Source organism: Lepisosteus platostomus, chromosome 6 (assembly GCF_059453375.1).
Source record: "Lepisosteus platostomus isolate fLepPlt1 chromosome 6, fLepPlt1.hap1, whole genome shotgun sequence".
Taxonomy (NCBI): domain Eukaryota; kingdom Metazoa; phylum Chordata; class Actinopteri; order Semionotiformes; family Lepisosteidae; genus Lepisosteus; species Lepisosteus platostomus.
Window position 1 is genome coordinate 28998954 of NC_142616.1, and position 20512 is coordinate 29019465.

The 20512-nt window shown below is 42.4% G+C and overlaps 1 protein-coding gene across 7 annotated transcripts in view; it reads right to left on the bottom strand.

The window, feature by feature from the left end:
- ccser2a (coiled-coil serine-rich protein 2a) overlaps window positions 1-20512 on the bottom strand; it is a 100225-nt gene that overhangs the window by 54918 nt on the left and 24795 nt on the right. For all 7 annotated transcript variants that reach the window (XR_015939537.1, XR_015939536.1, XR_015939535.1 and 4 more), the window contains exons 2-3: window positions 18574-20059; window positions 17817-18034 (exon numbers count right to left, since the gene is read on the bottom strand). Coding sequence is in view for 4 of the 7 variants with exons in the window: in XM_088635201.1 (XP_088491327.1) it covers window positions 17817-18034; window positions 18574-20017 (1662 nt within the window). In the remaining 3 variants the exon portion in view is untranslated. The remainder of the gene's footprint in view (window positions 1-17816; window positions 18035-18573; window positions 20060-20512) is intronic.

Genomic DNA, 20512 nt, shown 5'->3' on the forward strand with positions numbered 1-20512 from the left:
TGTTTTTCTTTCTGCATCAAATTATCTATACAGCCATGGGTTCAATGTGGGAACCTGCAAGTCACCACTTACTTATTTATTGAATATGATGATCATTTATTAACTTATATTTGACAACTATGATTTGTTTCTAAGATCACAGAAATATTTTGCAATTTGGCAGGTAAGATTTAAAACAGAATTTACTAAATTAAGAGGCAAGTTTAATACTTATTTCTACAACTCCATTAGACTTCAGTAGCTGAAGGGCTTCCATTTCAATATCCCACAGTCTCCTCTATATGACTGAATTTAAATTGTAACATAAATGCAAATGTAAACATAAAAAAACAGTGAGATCTAGTGTCACCATCATATCACAGCTATACAGTTATTTGTATAGCCTTTTAAAATTGCACTCGTACAATACTATGTTCACACCTTAAAACAAGAAACGCATCAGAAAAGTAATAATATTTTTAACCTCTTTGTTTCTTAATGACTTTTTCACACAGTCTTATCAAGAAGCACATAACTGCACATACTCCCCCTTCTGTGTTTTTTCCTCTCAGTCTACACTGCCCAGATGTACTAAGAGAAATCAAGGTGAGGATGATTACATCCTCATCATGGAAGCACTGACAACACAAGTCCTAACTCGTCTCTGCTCGGCGGCGGCTGCACTTTCTCGTTTACAGAAAGCTTAAGGCCCCAGAGAAGTGCGTCGCTGGAGCACAAGGCAGCCAACACTCAGAGAGGCCGACAGCGAGGGGCCCCAGCAGGAGGATAGGAGCCCCGGGGCCACATGCCAGACGTACCCACTTCAGGCAGCCCGCCAGGCAATGGAGGGGGCTGCAATTCTAACGGATGGAGAGCAGAGCTGTGGGGGAGCTAGCTGGAGGATAATTAGGCCGTCAACAGGCATCAATAAAAGAAAGAAAAGGTCAGGCCCATCAGGGATGTGATTAAATTACTGTAAACGTATCAGGTAGTCACTCTCAGAGGGAGCTAATCCAGAGTGTGTCACAGCTCTGACAAACAGCAGGAGAGAAGCATCTTTCTATTAAAACACGCCAAAGAAATCCATCTTCATTTTCTTAAACAAGAACTCCCCGATGGTTCGGTTCATTTATATCTAGCTCCAGAGATATCAGAGGGTAACATCAAGCCAAGTCCATTAAAGATAGGCTTTCCTCTTATGCATTAGGGAAGATTGAGACACTCTACATTGTTATAATGTATAACTTTAGCAGGGGAACTGCAGAGTGCAAGTCAAAAATCTGCAATACAGACTAGGCAAGGAATATTGGAAATGCCTGTTTCTGAAAGAAAATCTAGCAAACCCTGATTTGTCACCACATTATAGAACAAGTACTGCTGCTTTGGAATTAGTCCAGAAAAGAGCTATCAAGATACTAAGTGGGACTTAAGGGAATATCCCACATGGAGAGGCCAAAAGAACTGACCTTTTTCCATACTGACCAGAGAAGATTACAAGGGGACCCGATACAAATATTCAAAATCCTCAAATCAGTAGAACTTCAGAAAAAACAGTGAAATGTGAGCCAGAGCACACAAGTGGAGTCTACGTACATTTAAAACTGAGAACAGGAGGGGACAGGAGTGTGAAGATACTGTATGGAACAGGGTGTCCACCCAGTTTGTTGAAGCTGAAACTGTAGTTTCTTTCAAGAAAAAGCTGAATGAGGATCAATTAGCCACTAGTGACCATACAAGCTACATGACCACAATGACCTCCTGTTTGTAACCGTTCTTATGATCAGGATTAATACTTTGTGGTGCAGCCTTCGGCCCAAATGGTAAACACTTTTCCAGTCCAAGACACTGGGGCAGTTACATGGGATTGATTAGACAGTCCAAATGCTCAAAGGGGTCATTTCTGGTGAACAGCCACGTTTTGGCAGAGCTACGATGTCTTCACTCTCTTTCCATACTGCAGATGTTGTAAGCTGTAGTACTTTCTTCCAGAAAATTACCACAATTTAAGTCTGATATGTTAACAATGCCCATGACAGACCTCTGTCTGAGCTTGCAACCTGCTCTTGTCCCAAGAAAAGCAGCATTTTAATGAATGACATAAAGAACAGTGAAATGTGTAGCTATCAAAGAACTGTTTGCCCTTTATCGATAAAAACCAAATACCATCCCACAGACTGAACACCATTTCTCACCAAGACAAATGTACAGACAAGCAGTCAATGGAATGTGCCCTTCTACCAATGTGCCTTTTATAATGATGATTATTCCAACTGTAATGGGATTTCACAAACCACAGACAAGGGGTACTAACCTAGTGGAAACAATACCCCCATGCAGCATGTCCAGCCCTCTGTCTAAGGGTATTAACAATCCTTTCCTCCCACAGACACACCAAGACCAGCCAGGCCAAACTTGCACTGCAACCCCAAAAGAACAATTGCCACAGGACAAATCACAGTCACTTCACTCAATGGTATTGTGCTATAGCTATAGAGATGTTATTTATACAAACATCAAATAGAGCTTACTAGTTACCTACAGCAGCCAACTAATGAGGCCATATCAAAGCACACCATTGAAAATAAAATTAGAAGCAAATAAGACAAGTGAAGTTGAAAGACACGGGGCTCTGATGCACAAGGCAGGAGGCAGCGCGGGGATAAAAGAGAAGATTAAAAGGCTGGTATCTGCGGTGGGGAGAGGAAGAGGAGGCTCTGGAGCTTACCTGACTGAATAACAAGAGTTCGCAGGCCTCCCTGCAGCTCTGAGACAAGGCACGGGCACTGCAGTGCTCCAGACCCCCTCTGGAAAGACAGAGCTGACCCCCCATGAACTGCATGGGGCATACTCCAAGGAAACAGTGCAGCGGAAGAGCAACTTCATAGATACCTTTTTTATTATTATTGTGCATTTCCAAAGCAGCCTTCAAGGGGCATTAACTGTGTGCGTTCCCTTTTCTGCAACACTCTGTATTCAAGGGCTTAGAATAACGATGGGCCACTTGCAGCCCGTGGGCTATACGAGATCCCCGAGAACTGTGGGATGCCTAGCATTGAACTAGCACTGCATTAGTAAATCATTACAGCCGTCACGCACAAAGAAAATGAGGTTAGATAATGCATTTTGGAACTCCTTTATTAATTGCCTTATTTCAGGTCGTCGAGCAGTCCTCCAGGCAGGATGATGCTGCTGCCCTTGGCCGACATCTGGTTGCCCATCAGTAGGTGTCATTCCATAAGAAACAACCCCTTCCATGCACAGGACACAGTGAGGACACCCCCACGTCTGGACCACCACTGCCCACTCCCTCCTGTACTGCAGAGACAACACTGTTTCAGCCAGCTCTTTAAAACTCCCAATTAACTTACAAGGCACAGGCGCTTTTCTAAAGCATTATTATAACATAGCCACAGGCTAGAAAGGATTAGGACTACCTGCAGCAGCAGGAGAATTGGATATGTTTTTAAGGTCAGACCTAAAACTAAAACACTGTGTTCTGGCAACATTTCTCAATGTACAGTGATAAGACTCTAGCCAGACAAGCCTCACTATGACAGTGATCCGGAGAGGTCTCACCAGCCACCATCTGTGCCCTGAAAAGAGTACGCAGCTTTCTCAGATCTCTGTGATGTAGAGATCTTTCCTCAAAGCAGATGTTTTCAATGTCTGATATAAAAACATACATGCTCTCCGAAGTAGGTGGATTAACGTGGAGCAAAAACAACATTTCAACAAGAACTAAGTATGGGGAAAAAATAAGCGGTTATTTTTTTTTCTCATTGTAGAATTGGCATTATGTCACTGTTATTGATCCTAGAAGAGGAAGTGAACAATCTTAGATCTATTTCTGAACTCATTGGGGATGCAGAGAAATCAGTAATTTATCACACAATGACTAATCTTCAAGACAGAATCCTGAACACAGAAGGAAAGTGATTAATTTTGGTTACAGCAACACCACAGGACTTTTAAGTTCCTATAGGATCCAATCGGCAAAAATGATTTCTGAGGGGTGCCAAGTGAAGCAACTGAAGCATCCGGTTTTGATACAGAAATAACAAGAATGGGAGCCAAGAGCATTAGCAGAAGGCAGGCAGGTTAGTCATACAGGGGCAATACAGCAAAACGGAGATCTAGACAATCTGAGCCACGCCACGGACAAAACACAGGACGTGCTGCAGATATGTGTGCACTGCAGGAGAGGGACAGGGGAATGAGGGGCATATTCATATCCTGACAGGACTGATTTCCCTTAAAACTTTCCCTTGTAAAGGCCTTGAGATGCACACCCCGTGGGGCATTCAGCAGTGTGACGTGGCCAGCATGTAGAGAGATGAATATTTAAAGTGTGCAGAGACTCCGAACCCACCGGGCATGATTTGGCAACGCATGAACGAAGCTGGCGTTCAGACCCTTCGCGCAGCTCAGCCCCTGCACTGGCTCTCACAGCCACTAGCGCTGCTGCGGACACACACTGCCATCAGGTGGCGGTAATCATTTACTGCAGCCACAACGCAATGCAATCCAGTTAACAAGACTGCAGCAAATAACATGAACAGGATTAATCATTTCTGCAGGCCAGCAATCTTAAAAAGATAAATGAGTCTCCTGTTACTGGGGAACTACGAGGTGACTTAATAAAAGGCCAGATTATGTCTGCAGACTCACTGGGTAGCTGTCCTCTTAACAATGGGCACCCCACTGGGGTTATACCTTTGATACTGCAGGATAGGAACTGACTATAAACCAGTCATTCCACTCAACCAGTAAATTACCACAGTTTATTGCTTATAACTGATGAACTCCCTGTTCAAACAAAATAAACAGTTCGTACTTACTGACTGGCATTAACAACTACAGGATCATGTTGTACATTTAGAATGCATATTGTACAAACTTTCCATTAATAGAAATGCTGAGTCAGGTTTTCCAGTTTCACTCATGCAGTTCCAAGCATGTCTGGAGTTGTAGTAAGGATGTATTAAGCACACAGCTCTGGAAGTATTCTATAATGGGGAGTCTGCTGGGCCTTAAAGTAGGGAAAAAAATCATCCTTTACATTTTATTATTCCCCTACTGATCTGCCCAAAGCAGATGAAATTAAAGACTGAAACAATATTAACCGAAACAGCTCAGCAGACAGCAACAGCAAATGAGGTATTTTTTATCCATTCCATATAATGATTTGAAGTGTGGTTCTGAAACCTATAATCCTCAGGAAGTGTCACCTTAATAAATCAATCAATGACTTAGAGCAGTGGTTCTCAAATGTTTTCGATAACGGAACCCTTTTCTGTCGAAGCTAATGTCACGGGTCCCCAGCAACCTTTTTTCTTACTTTTCAGGATTAGCTACAGTGGTGTGCTGCAAAAAGCATTCTAGGACTGCTATGCAGAGGCAATTTAGCCAATTATTAAGGAAGAAACTATCGATTGCTTTTTTTAAAAATTGTAAGCATTGTATGAGCCCATTGAGTTTATTTCAGTCATTTATTAATCACATGAGGCTAGCAGCCATATCACCCTGCAACTCACAACTGGCGAGCCACTGAAGCCCTCCTGGGGAAACCTGTGGTTGCTGCTGGAAGTGGTGTTAATGGGACCAGCAGGTGGTGCCCACCCTGCGTTCTGAGTGGGTCCTAATGCCCCAGTATAGTGGCGGGGACACTATACTGTAGTGGGCGGTGTCTTTCGGATAAGATGTTAAACTGAGGTCCTGACTCTCAGTGGTCATTACAGATCCCTGGGCATTTCTCAAGAAGAGTACGGAGTTATCCTGGGGTCTGGGCCAAATTTCCCCCTTCGGCCCATACTGTGGCCTCCAAATTGTCCCCATGTATGATTGGCCCTGCGATGGACTGGCACCTGTCCAGGCTGTACCCTGCCTTGCGCTCGTTGCTTGCCGGGTAGGCTCTGGCTTCACCGCGAACCTCACCAGGAAAAGCGGGAGTGAAAATGGATGGATTAATCACATAACTGCAAAATGACTCAGTAAAACACAGTGAGACAACAATACGTGAGGCTTTTTTTAAAAAGAGTACTGATAATTTTTAATCAACATTTACTTCAAACCAGCAGAAACAGAACAAGCTCAGTGTGATGAGTGAGTTTGCCTCTTACTTCTACAATTTTTTTTACATTTGGAGTTATGGATGGGAGCAGTCTTATGTTCGACTCTGCGTCCAATCTGTTGCGATACTTCTTTTATGTGGACACTTACGACGAAAATCCGGTTTCACACAGATAGGTGGTCACAAACAGGAGAAGAACAGAAAGAGCTTTCTCTGATAATACTGGATATTTGTTTTTGGTGCTACACAAAAACTCTTGCAAACATAACTTCATCAAAAGCTGTTTATAAGGAAGAGTCTGAAATCAGGTCAATGAACTTCTCATATTCTTGTGACACGAAGTCTTTAAGTATTTTATTGTTTTTTAAGGGTTTTTTTTTCTCTCATAGTTGCAGTAATTTCTAAGCGATCTTTCTACCTAGTGACACGCTATTTTCTCTCATTGCGAGAGTTTTTGAGATTTGCTGGATAGCGAAATGGCATTTTTATCTCCAAACAACATAAAAGAGCAGATGGAAGAGGAAATTTCATCCGACACCTTTGAGGTACATTCTGGCTCCAGAAATTTATTCAGACAGTGAATTTGAAGATGACGTTTCAGAACATATGCCTAATTTTTCTGACTTCTTGGAGCCATCGTAACTCACAGTTTTTTATTGATAGCAATTTTTTTTTTTTCTTGTAGCCTATGTGAGAGCTCACAGAACCCATGCAGACGTCCCGCGGAACACAGTTTGTTTGAGAACCACTGACTTAGAGGACATTTACAAGCATTTTAACCACGTTCTTACTTATTCTGATAAAACAAGAAAGTCAAGCCTCCTAAACGTTTTGTGACATTTTTAAGACCCACTTTGGACTAATTAAACACTTTGTAATTGAATTTCTCAGTAGGCCTTGTGAAAAATGGCTACACCCAGTCCTACACAATGAGGGACTTCCCTCCGACAGGTCTGCGTGCCTGGGCTTTCATAAGGACCAGGGTTCCAGTTATTCACTGGAAGCCTCTCCGTCTTGACAAATATACAGGCATTTCTCCATCAAGTAGTTTTCCACATCACAGAACTCCAATCTACCTTTCCTCTACTTAAAAAGCATTTCCACACTGCCCTTATCTTGCCTTGAAATTGCCCTGAATAAACAGACCCAAAATAAATGCATAAAAAGATTTTCCCCTCAAGCTTCCTGGGCCCGATCAGTGTCCTCTCTTTACCTGCTGTTGCTTCTATCGCTTCAACATCACATTTCCTATCTCCATCTCCTCTGTCTATGCCTTTAAAAGCAGACACACTCCTCAGAATCACAGAATATTGCCAAAGCACAGGGGGGCTCTTTCACAATTCTCAGTCTTTTTCTCACTCTGTACCCTTAATCAGCCAAGTGTTCACTAAATTTGCCAACAAACCCAGGTGAGAGACAGCAGGGACCACCACTGCAGAGGAGTTCAAGTCACATTATGTTTTAGAAACTGCAGGCTGTTCTACAAACATAACTGAAGAGACAGAAAAGAAACACATTCCAAATTATTTGCATTTCCTATCCAACCACAAAACAGAATGCCTAACTCAAACATTTCTAAAAATCAGATACTGGTTTATATAGAGAAGTCAGTGTCTCATGAAACCATAAATGAATCTGTCTGTCATGCAGCATGTTTTAACTGTTTGCCTGGCAAGGGTGCTTCTGGCCACCATTACACTGTGAGGGGGATGTCTGGTCAGAATATGACAGGATCGCCAAATCTCAGAAGCGCAGCCAGTCTTGATCTGCTCAGGGCTGAGGAAAGATCTCTAAGGAAAAGTAGGTTGGTGCTAAAAGTGATGTTGATGGACAAGTAGGTAGCGCTCTTCTTCTTTCAAATTTGATCACAAATTTGAAATCAATGCCCCTTTCTGATGACTCCCTAAACTAGCTAAAATCTAACCTTTCTTTGGCTTGTTCCCTGGAGGGGGGACGTCACTACAGCTGATTCTGCCCTGAGCCTCCGCTTCATCTACTCCCACCTCAGGTGCCTTGAGAGAGTGTTGAGCCGGTCCAGTTTCACCAAGCCTCTGAGGTATGTCCACACCAGGTTTGAAAGCACTACGGCTACTGTGTGACGAGTCTACCAGGCTCAGTTTGCATTAGAAGCATACTCAGTATCAGCACTGTCATATTTCTGCCCAACATCTCATCTCTGCCACAGAAACGCCGTCTATCTTGTTAACAAAGTGGAGGAAGAGACACCAACTTTTGCAGAACCCATTATAGACTACGAAGGCAATTGACAGATCCCATTAGCGGAAACGCAGTGCCTATTATTTCATAGTCACATATGTAATTAAACTTACTTTTACTTTACTACCATCCTAGATATAATAAATTCACTTTAAAAAACGCAATTCCACTCACTTAGCATGAGCTGTGTACATGACAAAGTTAACGCAAGCATCAATCTTTACGACTACACTAATGCCTTTCTCTGGGTGTACAGATAGCTCCTCACTGAAAGGGATGGTACAAATTCAATTACCAGCACGAATATGTTCGTAATGAGTACATTTCCTCTAATACATTGTTGTTTTTTTTCCAAACAAGACGAAATTTCTGCCTCAGTTTGTGATCATCAACAGAGAAAAAGAGCTGCCGTTCTGACAACCCCCTTCTGTCTTTACGTTTATCACTCTGATCTCTCAAACAATGGGGAGATATCTTAGGTTTGGAGCTTAATGGTCTTAATAAAAGAATCAAGTTATTTATATATTGGTTCCTTTACTTGATTTCATGACCTCTGTCATTAAAAAAAAAAAATTGGATCTAAGGTGCACTCTTGAACAATTTATGAAAATACACACGTGTCTCAGGAACTACAGGACAAAGTAAGATTCATTTGTAGTAGCCGGCAGTAAAAGTCGCATTGCACAAGTCAACTTCAACTGCAGATGAAACACTTTTCCATCGTACTGCTTTTTGAAGGATCGCAGCTTGATGAGGTCCTGATCAATCAAACCAGTACTGTGAGCTGGATGGCCTTTTCTTTTTTGTATTTTTGTATTTATTTCACAATTGGGTTAACAAAAAGTTCAGATTTCATTTGAGCCCAACTGAAGAATCTGGCACATTTGCACATAATACAGGGAAGGAGAAAGGCTTGAGCTTCCAGCCTGAAGATCCCTCCCAGCCTATGTACAGTATGTATGCTAGATCATGAGAACATGACAAAACTGTGCACCATTAGAACACAGCACTTCAATGATACCCTAGATCATTACCTCCAAATGTGCTTCAATTGTTGATGAAAATCCTACAGCTTTTGCTAGTAGGTTTAACTAAAGTCTCTTAAAAGAGCAACTGTGACCCTGCTCTGGCCCAACAGATGCAATGGCTCAGGGTAGCAGTCAATGTCCTAACCTCACACTGCAGTCAGGAATATCAGAGAAGGTTGTCAGCCCTTCACTCATTCCTTATCATGAATAAAAAGAAACTAGTAGTACAGCTTATATTAACTCCAGTCATTTTGCTTATCAGCTTACGGCATTAATAAATGCATACTGCTCCTTCAGATATCGATTTCTCCAAGTCATTCATTTATTCAGTGGAGCAGACGAAAATTCTAAGAACAACCCAGGAGCTTCAAATTCATGTTGCCTTTTCAGTAAAGTGAATGCAGAGCAAAATATCCATCTTAAAATTGACAACAGTTTGGGGAAATCTGAGAAACTATTAACTGTCACTCCAGTTCAAACTTTTTGGGCTTATTTTTCTGCTCTGTGTTTTCAAATGTTCACACACTTACAGTATAGTTCAGGTGGGTAGCTGCGTCAGCATGCGTAGGCTGCAAAGGAACAAGTAATAGGTTTATTCCATGCTGAAAAAAAGAAGAAAGAAAACACAACGTTTCGGCCGTGGAGCCTTCTTCAGGTGTGAGAAAGACAAGGCAGTAAGCAAAGGTAATGTAGCGGGGGAACAAAGTAGAAAATTAGGTTTTATTTTTTTAATTATATAATCTATATTTTGAGCCAGTCATTGGATTTTTTACCTTTTTTTTGCAGGGTAGACAAATATCTTTGAATTTTTTTGCCAAAACAGATGGGTACCAATTCCAGACTAAATTACAGGTTTCCAAGACTTTTTTATTTTATTTTTTTGAGAGAGGAGGAGCGAGAGGCGGGAGCAGGGGACAGAAAGAGAGGCCAATCAAGAGATGTAAAGTCAGAAACTCAAAACTTACAGTATATGTGTTACATGACTTGTTTTGGCAAAATCAGTATTATTGCTTTCAACCTACTCTATCCAGACTTTACCAAGTAAATCTCCCGCCAATCACAGCCATTTAATAAAAAGGAGTGCAGACGTCTTTCTGTTTTCATGCAGGCCTGTGTTATAACACACTTTGCCCATCTGCTCAGTGAGTCATTGCCATCTACACTGTCAGAACCAGTTTTTAAAGTAAACTTAAAGACAAAAGTATTTTACTTCACACTGATTCCTACATACATGTGGATTCTCTAAACCTTCTAACATAACTGTAGCCATACATTACATTTCCAGTTCAAATAAATGCCCACAAAACTGGACGGACTAAGTGTGATTGCAAGGCTCTTACTGGAGCAGACAGTTCCTCCACCTTCAATTAACAGTAAATGGACTGTGACCTAGTTAAGACTGAATGTGGTCAATTTAGTATTACAGAGGAGAACTTAAAAACTCCTCTTAGTGAAGCTCAGTCTGTTCTGCTTGAGGATTGCATTGCTCTATACCGTAACTCCTATAAACAAGTCATGGATACTTGAGTTACAAATCCTTGTTTCATTTGCTTGTTCTTCCCAGTGGCACACAGGCTTATGAACATCATCACGAGTCCCATAGGGATATTCTTAAGACAGACATATCCTTCTTCTATTCCAGTCTTAGTGAGAGAAATCAGAGTAATCCTGTAATCTTTTTTCTCCACCATCAATAAAGTGCCCAGACTAGCTAATATCTGCTTTTACCCCTTCTGTTGTACAAAGTAATACATTAATGTGATTCTTTCACCACAAAAAAACATCAATATCCAGCTGCTGATCTCAGCCTCCTACAGTGTTTACAACTAGGCCCTCTCACAGGTTTGAGTTCCTCTCATTTTACTGCTGTTAATGCAGCCTACATGCATGAATTCATAGCTAAAATAAGACCTACTTCCCATGTCTTTGAGCCAATTTATTTACCTCTACCCACAGTTAGCTTCAGATTTGCAATGAGTCCCCGAAATTGGTCTTGTCCTTGTTCGATTGAAGTTTGTTATCACATCCGTGTTAAAAATATTCTGGCCCGGACCCACAATGCTTAGAAACTACAGCCTTATTTCTAATTTGCCTTTTCTTACAAATATTCTGGAAAGGGCAGTGGCAGCTCAATTCCAGTCTCATCGTGCCTCTAATGAGTTCATTGAACCTTTTCAGTCAGGCTTTAGACTGACATACAGTACTAAAACGGCACTTCTAAATGTAGTTAATGATTTGCTGAGGGCTCTGGATCATTAAATAATCTTCTCCTTCTGGATGTAAGTGCTGCTTTTTGTTATTCTTAATCATGGCACTTCTCTTCATTGGTCTGACTCCTATTTGACTAGCATGAGTCAATTTCAAAATTTTAAATGTGATATTACTGATTATGGGACCTTCACTACTTAGTATTTGCCCATTGCCTCTTGGTCAGATTATTCATCTTCATTGATATTGGCTTTCACTGGTGTGCTGATGGCACTCAGATTTACCTGCAGACCAAATCACACACTACTTTTATATAATAATATTGAGACAGATGCATCAGAGCTTTATTAAACTAAACTGTGACAAGACTAAGGTCATGCTCATATGGTCCCAAGCTAAGCTTTGCAAGGTTAGCAACTACAATGTTGTTGTTGATGGTTCTGAATTTCATTTTTTGAAATGTTTTCATTTGATCTGTGTGTGAAGAATGTCACAGGGTAGTTTTCTTCTACCTTTGACTAGGATGCTTAATTCCTTAACGGGACTCAATTTGTCCAGAACTTCGCAGATCGTGTACTATATGAGCACATAACTCCTGTGATTTGCACTGTCCCTCTGTGAAATTTGTAGTGGACTTTAAGGTACTCTTGCTTGTGTATAAGGCATCAAATGGTCTAACTCCAGGTTCCTTTAAGAATATTATTAATCTGTGGTTCAAAACTCCAATTTCCAATGATCAATCAACTATTTTCTTATTTTTGTTGTCTGTCTCAAAATATTCTCAAAACAGTTGGAAACTTTCTTCAAATTTTCTTCCACTCTTAATTTTTAGGAAATGATTTTTTCAGCATGACATGTTGATTCTAGGTTCTTGCACAGGTGACCATTTCCTAAAATGGTATAAGAGCAATATAGCTGGAGAGGGGAAAGTGAGACTTTAGAGCCCTAAATTGATTAAGGGACTTACAGGCTTCTACTGAGATGAAAGAGCCAATTTGGTCCTATTCTTCCCTCACAGCTAGTACCCCACCAAATTCACAGCCTTGTAATTGTCACGGTCGTGATTTTTTAAAAATGTCTGAATTTCATGGTACACCACATGTAAATCTTAAATTTCACAGGGTTGCAACACAACAAGCACGCATTTAAAATGGAAAAACGCCATTAAATATGTAAAACCCCAAAGCTTACTAAAGTATTGCATAGTTAAGTTCAGTTATTTTCAAAATGCAGCAGTATTTGGAAATATTTGATCTTAACAGATCATAGCCTTTGCTTGCTTAGGTCAACATGGATCATCCAGCAACAGTGTCTTTCGTCCTTCTGCCTCCAGGAAAGATGTACATGTCTGTATTGCAGCAGAAGAGTCTGATGGAACTGCTAGACAGCGCCCAGCCATACTAGGCTTGTGAGAGGGGTTCCTGACCAAAACTATAGGAGCTTCTTTAGCAACAATTTCAGGAGAAGTGAAACATTAGAGCAGATTTTTTATACTAAGAACATAAGAAAGGTTACAGAGTAGAGGTGGCCATTCGGCCCATCTAGCCCAATTGGTAGTTAACCTACTGTATCCAAGGATTTTAGCCAGATGTTTCTTGAAAGAAGCTGGGTTTAGCAGTAATTAATATACTAGATCTCAGAAGTATCAGAAGCTTCAGATTTATGAATTATTTGCACTTATGTCCAAGAATTCTTAAGATCCTACATTTCAGAAACAGTACAATTTTGTGCAGGGCTGGAGAGTTCCCTGGCTGTGCATTTTTTTTTACACAACAAAGCAAGAGAGATTACTTTCTATGGTGTTTCCCAGTATGTGTTTTCCTTAGTCACACCTGGACCACAGGTTCACAAACTTGCCCTGGCTGTAAACAAGACAAAGAGCTTTTAAAACAAGCTTGTGTTAAAGAACGGTCTCATTCGCCCACTCACCTCGGAGCATGCACACAGCACTGGAATCTGGCTGCAGCAGATACACCAAAGGGAGACACTGGACATTAAAGGTACTCTTCTAACAACCAGTTTGAAGAGACAAGGTCACTGCGAGTGACCTAGCACTCAAAAGGTAGGTGTTCTGGCATTCTTTACTGCCAGATGCTATATTAAACAGGTCACACACATTTTAAATAGCACTGAAACACACTACAGTTAAACGTCATGGTTGGCACAGCAATAAAAAGTTCAAACCAAATAATTCTACCACAAAGAGCACTATTTCACTGTCATGCCCTCTGGCGTTTCCTGTTACTGAAACAGTTGTTAAAAAAATAAAAATAATAACACTTAAATGCATTCATTAACTAATTACAGTTTTATCAAATAATTATAAACAGCATCTGCTGCTCACGATTCCTTCACAACTGTTTCTCCAGGGGTTGTCTAACTGCCAGAGTAACTAAATTCAGCACTACAATCTTCACATATTTTGAAAATTATCTTCTTTAAAAAAACAACACAAGATAAAGACATTACATGCTTTGTTTCCAGAGTTTCAATTCTACTGGGATATGCAATGTGTCGTTCGCGGTTTCCTTTTTTCAAATCCATTACAGGACAAGAATGGGGCTCTGCTTCCCCCTAGTGGACTGATGTGCCGTTTATCCACTATAGCTAGTGGAGAGCGGCCCGTTTTCAATCTGGCTCGGACAGCCACCTTCAGCACCTCACAAACACCAGATTACAAAACACAGCTGCTACCGTTGCATTGAAGTCTAGGTTAGCACTCAAACAGTGCAACATGATTACCACTGGTAAGTGAGGAAGCCCTACTGCACATTTAAGGGAAAACAGGAAAAGAAAGCTTATTAGTTTTAAGCCTATTGTGTCTGGAGTTCAGATCAGAATCTCATCAGTGAGCACAGCAGTCTACAGTTCAGGGGCAGCAGTCACCCTGCACTGACCAGACAGATGAGATCCGCTCCAACAGGCTGCCTGCTGTCTTGGGATCTCAGCAGTTTTTCTCTGTGGCCAGAAAACAGCAATGAAACAACAAAGAAAAAATATACCAAGAGTATTACACTCCACGCACATCCCACTCGACACTGAAACACAAATATTTAGAACTAAACAGCAAAAACATGGGAAAGCTTCAGCATTCCTGTCCAGACTTAAAATGCATTACATTGTACAGGGTGATTTATTGAAATACAATTAATGTCCAAGACTCTGAGCACGCTGAGCTCTCACTAAGAGGCATTAAAGATAAAAAAGGAAATCGATCGTTTTTGTTTGTTTTCATTGATTTGCATTTTATTTTACTGTTGCTCGTCAGAACTAGACCCCTGCGCTGCACGTTTCTTCAGACGAGAATCAATGTTGACATCCATAAACATTTTGCGCTAAAGAGCCAGTTCATCAGATTTAACTTTCCTTACTTTAATGCACCATAAGAGCTTATACACCTGGGCTTGTATTTACTCACAACTAGTTATTTGACTAAAGTCGATTTGCATTGGCGTGGAAATGTTTGTTTCTAGGTCTGAACAAGCACAGTCATGCATGGTCTTGAGATAAGTCTGCTTTGACGCCAGTTGCCCAAGAGGTGTCGCCCTTAGCGCACGGAAAGTGTAGTCTCTCCATCTCGGCTTGCTGATGTTTTTTGAGGCCCTGCAGAGAGGAGTTTTTAGAGACCTTTCATCACCATCCACGACAAAGCTCCCAGTTATGTAAGTAAAGAAGTTCAAGGGGATTTGTACACAGCTGACCTATAACCAGATTGAATGTAAGAAAATCTCTCTAAATCTGATTAATATCAGCCCTGGTTGCAAACAACCTGACATTGGCCTGGAGTACAAAGAAAGAGATTTCAGGCCTGCTCTAGAATACAAAGGCTGAGAAAAGGATGAAGGTATAAAACAATTTAACACTTTCACTACCAGGTATCAGTTTCAATCTCTTTCTAAGAGAATCATCAAAGCACAGCAATCAAGTTTTGCATGTTTACCACTTCAGGATTCTTTTCTGCATCAAACACCTGTACAGACACAACAGCTCAGATTTTTCCATCCCAGACAGCTGAACAGGTTGTGGTCTCCGGTACACAGGGTCCTTTTGTGCTGAAGCATTTGAACTTCTGGGAAGATCTGGAATCATGTTATCTTTTTGATGCTGGTATACAGGAAGTTTGCAATTTTTTGCAACATCATGATATCTATTTTAGGCACATGTGTATTGATTGTGTGCAACTGTCAATTGTCCCAGGTGAGCACATAATAGTAAAATAATTAATAATAATAGTCTGACACAAAGAAATTCCTATTTGTACCCATTAATACAGCAGACATTTATTGTATGGGTCCAGAGCTCTAACTCCATACTGCAGCTACATTGCCATGTGATTATTATGTAAATACGTCTTATCATGAATGGTTTCAAACCCCTCTTACCACCAAGTACACTACAAATACAATTACTCCAGTGAAACATGAGAAAACAGGTAAAAGAAAGAAAACAACTATGCTCTTTATAGAAGTCAATTAAGCACAGTGAATGAAGCGTATTTGAATACAGAAAAAGACCGTACTACAGCATGATACAGTCTGTTTCAGAACTGCTAAAAACACAGTGAGATCCTAAGAGAGTGTGCCTTTATAAAGCCATTTAATGACACCTTAAAGGGCAGGCAGGCACACACCACATGCAGTTAATAAGACAGTGAGGGGAGAGGTGTTACAAGTAAACCTCGATGCTGTGCAACTGCAATATCATCCTGTGCGACTGCCCTCAGTCTCCAGACGGAAAATGTGATTCTGTCTAACCTGAAATTATTACTGTTACAAGAAACAACTGGCCAAAGCCTGTCAGTTGCCGGAAATCGTCTAGGGCCACAACCAATTATTTTCCAGGAAGATGATACCACTCAACTGACTGACAGGATAAATGGAATGAGGGACAAGTCAGATGTTACACCAGTGCAGCTACCTCCTTAATTACAAAATATTTATCAATTTATCAATCAGTCAACAGGTTTAAGATACAAAATCCTGCAATTAACTGGATTTGGAAATTGTTATATTAGACTAGCACCAGCATACACTTTAACTATAGCAGTTGCTGTCCAAGAAGTCTAAAGGGCAGAATTATTATATTTTTCTTACATTCGTATAGCGCCTTGAAACCCAGGGGAACCCTAAGTGCTTCATATATAGGAGGTGACCTGATTGAATTAATTTATATAATGTTTTCTCACACAGGATAAGAAAGCAGGTCAGGTGCAGGAGTGAGAAATAGCTGCATCAGTAGAATTAAGGGAATAAGTTAGAGAAGACTGAAAGTCCAGATGGGAATTAATTAAAACTCCAACTCTTTTGCGCAGTGTCACGGGATCTTTTAAATTATCTTTCTAATCTTTAGAGTTGTAAGTTGAGTGCAGTGAGGTGGGTCACATGAGGATCATCTGCAGCCCTGTCCACATGGCTGAAACAGTCAAAGACCAGATGTATTACTATAGTACATTACTGTGTAAACATTACACAGACCTCCTGCAAGACTCGGCGAGTAAAGGCACTTTCTGGGGGGCGCAGGCTAAGTTTTTGGGGCATGATTGAGATTAAACTACCAGGCCAGCATGTCTCCGCTGACACCCGCAAAAGTGACTTACAGTACATATGAGAACTGCTGGGCACATGTAGGCTTGTATTGACATCACTGAGAGATGTGCCAGCTCTCCTACCGGTCACCATGGAGCTCGTAACGTGTCAAACGATGGGAGCATGTCAACATACCTAATTGCCTCCTGACCAGATACACGAGTTACTGCTGGAGAACTAAGAATAAAAAAAAAAATAACTGGCGATTTCCAGCTTGGTCAGAAACCTAGAAATGCTTCCAGTTCTACTTTTTTGACAGCCTGCTGAACTCTACCAGAAAATCTCACCCCGTCCTGAGCACAGTGCAGAAAACGAAGGAACTGTAGAGTTGTATGACTACAGGCACTGAGCACAAACACATAAACACTGTGTTCAAGAACAAGCAGCATCCTTTTTTGCCCACACACGTTTTCATGCTTACACCGTAACACCTGTCAAAAGATTAGTCAGGCCAACAGTTTTATGCTCTTCAAGTGAAACTGATGATTAGAGTTAAAGTCCAATCATTCATCTCTTTAAAATACTCTGGGAGTCAATCACCCAACTTGACTACATTGCTTAACACTGGAAAAAATTATCTTGCAGTGTTTTTGTCATTATTAAAAATGTATTATTGGTGACACGTTTATATTTTAAAGCATGTAGATTGCCTGGATCACATGTCATTGTTATGACACACAACAGCCACAGCTTGCATTATTACTCAAAAGATAAGAAGAAGGGCCTCACCATGCTGTTGATGTCAGAGTCATCATAGCTACCACAGGGGTGGGTGGCAGGGCCCAGTGGGTCCCCCATGCCTTCTTCATCCCACATGTAGGTCCCCCCGGAGCTGTCAGAAGGGGAGAGCTCAAGGGACGAACCGGCAGGAAAGTCTCCCTCAGGGGAAAGAGAGAATGGAGCATTGGGCCCTTCCAATAGCCCATATCCCTCCTCACTGCCTGTGCCTGCAGGGGGTGAGGGGAGACAAACACCATCAGCCTGGAAAAAAAGCTGTAGATCATATTGCTAACTCTGCAGGCAATCACTGACAAGAAAAGGCCATCAGGATGGTCCACTATTCTGGGCTTTCGATAACCTAGCTAAATCGTGCAAGGCCAAGGGCTCAAATCTACAGGTCCACTTAAACCTGCAAAACAACTCTATGGCCACAGGCCATAAAAGGAATACATAACAAGGCAATCGCTCTTTGACTTCAACGGGCGATCCTTCCCTTCCACACAAATAACCTACTGTAGGCCAGGGCAGCACGACTGTTGTCCAAAAGGTTTTCTAGTTACCCATGTATCATGAGCCTAGATCTCGAATAAGGAGTTAAACTAGTTCATCTTAGCAAGTAAACAATTAAAACAGGCAATTAAGAGCTCACCTTGCTGCCCTAATTCAGATTCAAATCTGTGCATCCCAGATCTATAACTCGGCCTGTCACTGTTGCACAATGAGTGTATCTTTCCACCCCTGTCCCAGTACTCACACCCGACCTCACCTGGCAGCCCCACCTCCACCCAGTCCATGCCATCAGATAGGAAGCCACTGAGGTGCGTCTGTGTGGGAGTACCATCCTCCCTGTTCCCAGGCACATTGTCATCTATCTCAGGCTGTGATTGAAGAAGGCCTTCAACAGAGGCAGGGAGTAGTAACATCCCACCTCCATTACCCAGGTTATCAAAATCATCCAGGTATTCCTCGCTTGTGTCATTGCGCTCCAGAGAGGAAGTAGAGGAGAGGGACATGTCCTCAAGACCCTCGCCCAGGTACCGCATGTTTGATTCCTGCTCCCTCAGAGTATAGGCTGTCCCCTCCTGCAGCCGGTCAAGGAACTCTGGTCTCTCAGTGTCTTCAGGGTCCTTGGCCTCAGGTGTGGTGGGTGAAGGTTCTTCCAGGTTTCCTTTCCCAACCCCTGACTCTCCCTGCCCCTCAACTGCCACTGTCTCTACACCCACCTTCCCTGCAAGCAGTGGACGGGAAGGTTTGACCAGGGAGGGGCGTGTCTTCCTATAGCTGAGCACCGAGGGCTTGCCCAGCATGCAGTTCGGCAGCAGTGGTTTCTTCAGGGCGCCATGGGAGGGCGCGGTACTGGAGTTACCCACTGGACGTGTCAAAGGGGCCCTGGCGGGCCCTCCTCCTCCCCCTCCCCTCCCATTGGGCAGGACAGGAGCAGATGTGGTAGGCTTAGTTTTGTTGTGCAATTGAGGGTTTGCAAGAGGTTTGGCCAATTCCACTGCCTTGTTGAAAGAGTAGGAGCGGGTCATGGACAGGCTGGGAGGGGAGGGGAGCTGTTTGAAGTGGGAGAAACTCTGGGAGCGCACAATATTGTCCAGACACAGGGACTTGAGGCTGTCGCTGGACTGGGTAAGGCTTTCCCTGGAGCTGCTTCGCGCCGAGCCCGAGTTGGCCCTCGGCCTCTGCAAACCCGACCCAAACCGGCTAGTGCTACCATTACCAAGGCCATTCAAACCTGCCTTGCTGCTATAGAAATTTTGTCCAGACAGGGGCCGGCCGGCGATCGAGCCCCCTCTTGAGCCAGCACTGGATGCCTGGGATACAGGTTTGGGGGCTGTTGAGGCGCCAGTTGTCTTCCGTAACTTGATGTTTGGAGCGCTGGGCTTCTTAATCTCTCTCACTGGAACCAACTGCTGCTGCTGAAGCCGACCGCTGCCTCCCTCCTCTACTTTCTCCACAGAATCTGCATTTTCCTCGGGGCTCGTCAGGCAGCTTGAAGTTCCGCTGCCTTTTTTCCACTTCAGAGAAAAGGAGGACATCCGCACCACTCCATTCTGCCGGGCTGCAGGACACCCCTTGCCCTCAGGAGCACTATTACGTTGGTCAGAGCCAGAGCCATTGGGTAGCAGGCTGGACCCTGGAGGCCGAACACCAAATTTGGGAAGCCTGGAGACCATGCTGGGCTTGCTGAGTGCCTTCTCTTCCATCAGCCTCAAGCAGGCTCATTGATCTGCAAAGGGAGGGCTGGTCTGCAGAGAGAGGAAAGAGACAGGATGCATTACATGCTGCATGATACATGACTCTAGGATCACATTTTGCCACCTGTCTATTTTCACTCACAAAATTAAAGCTGGACAATGAGACATCTGAGTTAAATCAGTATGTCTTGTATCTGAGCTCCACGGCAGGGATGTATTTCTCAAAAGCCAGCTTATGCTTGCGGTTGTCTACAAAATAGCACTACAATGCATTTTACCAAATGAATGTAAGAGGTTACAGCTTTACAATTTTGAACTTACTAGCTACCATTACAATCACACACACTCCAGAGCATGCTGTCTCAGCACGGAGGGTCAGACACACACTTGTGTAAAGTGCTACTGTTTACAGTATGTAAAATTGAGGTCTCCTCTGGGAGTTCACGAGTCACTCTTCAGTCGGCAAGGGCTTTTATAGATGCACACAATGCAACTTATTTGAAC